This window comes from Montipora foliosa, chromosome 2 (genome assembly GCF_036669935.1).
Source record: "Montipora foliosa isolate CH-2021 chromosome 2, ASM3666993v2, whole genome shotgun sequence".
In the NCBI taxonomy this organism is placed as follows: domain Eukaryota; kingdom Metazoa; phylum Cnidaria; class Anthozoa; order Scleractinia; family Acroporidae; genus Montipora; species Montipora foliosa.
Genome location: NC_090870.1, coordinates 39,989,657 through 39,991,996, shown reverse-complemented (window position 1 = coordinate 39,991,996; position 2,340 = coordinate 39,989,657). Strand labels below are relative to the sequence as shown.

General features: G+C 41.0%; 1 protein-coding gene across 1 annotated transcript; it reads right to left on the bottom strand.

Moving 5' to 3' along the window:
* Positions 1 to 327: 327 nt before the first annotated feature.
* On the bottom strand, positions 328 to 1,683 carry LOC137990784 (uncharacterized). The gene has a single exon (XM_068835893.1). The coding sequence runs from the start codon at positions 1,601 to 1,603 to the stop codon at positions 356 to 358; it is 1,248 nt and encodes a 415-aa protein (XP_068691994.1). The 5' UTR covers positions 1,604 to 1,683; the 3' UTR covers positions 328 to 355.
* Positions 1,684 to 2,340: the final 657 nt, after the last annotated feature.

The following is a 2,340-nucleotide window of genomic DNA, read 5'->3' as shown; positions in this document are numbered from 1 at the left end:
CTAAAAAAGAGCTCCTGATGACAGGGTACAAAACAGTGTACATTGATATATTTACAATGAATTTAACTTGTTTATAGGGGTGGGCCTTTTAGCATAAATGCCAGTCAAGATGGAATTGTTAACACAACTGCTAAGCAACACTTCAAGGAACATAAAGTGGCATTCACTATTTGTAGATTGGAAGTGGCAGGTGTTCTCAAACTTTTTAAAGTGGTTTCAAATTTCATCTTATTTGAGGGACCCACCATCAAACCCTCAGGCTACCCTTCACCTCCCAAAAAGTCAAAAAATATCAACAATGACAACAGCAGTAATGATTAAAAATAGTGCTAAGAACCAAGTGAGCATAATTAAGCTAAGAAACACCATGCCCTTGCTTTTCCAACCATAGTTTCTCTGCAAGGCTGTTCCTTATACGGATGGCTTCACGATTGGTATCTGGAATCCTCTCACACTCAGTCATGTTCAGCAACCTTCTAATAGTTGCCCTGTTTCTCATCTCATTTGAGTTGGGATCAATTGTTAGGTCTAATTTCCTGGAAAGGCTCTCTCCATGCGAGATGCAGATATTGTGTAAAACAATACAAGCCAAACAAGCTGATCTCAACTCCACAGGGGTACTGTCACATTTGCGCAGTAGAATTCTCCATCGACCCTTAAGCTGCCCATAGGCACATTCCACAACCATACGTGCCCTGCTAAGGCGATAATTAAAGTTACTTTGTACCGGTGTAAGCACAGCATTAGTGAATGGCTTCATAAGCCATGGTTTAAATGGAAACGCAGAGTCCCCTAAAATAAGGGGAGAAACGGTTACACCCCCAATATCCTTTCCTATCTGTGGAATAATTTCTCCATCTGTCATGTCTTCCCATAATTTAGTTGATTTAAAGATAGTGGAATCATGGGAGTTCCCTGGGTATCTGCAGCTTGCCCATATAAAACGACATTTTGCATCCACCATTCCCATTAATATTATGGAGTAGAAATTTTTGAAGTTGTAATACTCTTTACAAGCTTCCAAACCTCCAGCAGGGCATTTCAGCGGTAGGTGACAACCATCAATAGCACCCCATCCACAAGGAAATTGCCACAACTGTTCAGTGTCCAACATTTTTTCCTTGATATGCGCTTCATCTGATGGGAAATGTGCTACTACACTATCTTTCCATAAGTTGTTAATTATTGCTTCAGTAACTTCACTAACAATCGTGCATACTGTGGAAACACCAACGCCGGCCATTTCAGCTATCGTATATAAATAATCACCCCTAGCTAAACGGTAGAGGCAGATAGCAAGACGACATTCGGGAGAAATTGGCTCCTCGCAAACTGTATCTCTTACCAAATCATGTCGAATCTGACCAAGAATAAACAGAAAAGTACCTTTCGATACTCGAAAAAGCTTCTTAAATCTTGCATCAGAGTACGTGTTCCAAACGTTTAACCACCAGCCAGTGTTTCTTGAAACCCGGCGGCATGATCGAGTGACTATTCTGTTGGAGTTTCGAGAGTTGAGCAAAATGCACAAGATCAGAAGGAGCACACGTATGCGCTTCCATCTTGCTTCATGATAGGAAAGCACAGCACGTTGTGTTAACATCCTTCTTCGTCTTTCTGCAAGAATTCTACGCAAAAGGAGAGCCCTTTTTCCTTGGCCTGCGGATAAATCCGTGTCCGCCATCTTTGTTGACTTGACCCCAGTACGGTGTTTTCATAAGAGGCGACTGGTGACGTGTCAGTTTCTATTAAATGCGACGTTTGAATCAACTGTCGCACTGCAATCGTGCTGAAGTCGAACTTAATAAAATTGAGTTCGACATGACGGTGGCGCGACGTTTGAACCGGGCCTAACTTCTTAAATAACGACCTAAGTAAGATTTTAACATTGCTACGGAAATATTGTGGAGAAATTCCCAAGTTATCTCATCCAAGCGTTGGCCCTAGAAAGGGAAATGGGCCCACACAACTTAAGTTATTACACAGTTCATCTAAGATGCAAGGCAGAACTTTTAAACATTTCAAGACTTTTTCTTTTTCTTATTTTCAGCAAAAAGCATTGGGAAGGTTATAACAACAGGAAAGAAACCAACGAAGCGACCGCTGCAAAAAAAACAACGTATACAATGATTCGAAATTACAACAAACATGGCTTTAGTAAACAAAATTTCACTGTTGCGAAATACAATACCTTACGTAACAGTTCCCCGAGTTCCTCAGTAAAAAGCATTGACTAACATACCAACCCCTCCACAACTACCACAAAAGAACTACCTTGTTCGTTCTCCCTGTAGTTCCTGGTTTCCAAATCATTAACCACTTTGCTCTGCAAAAGCACAA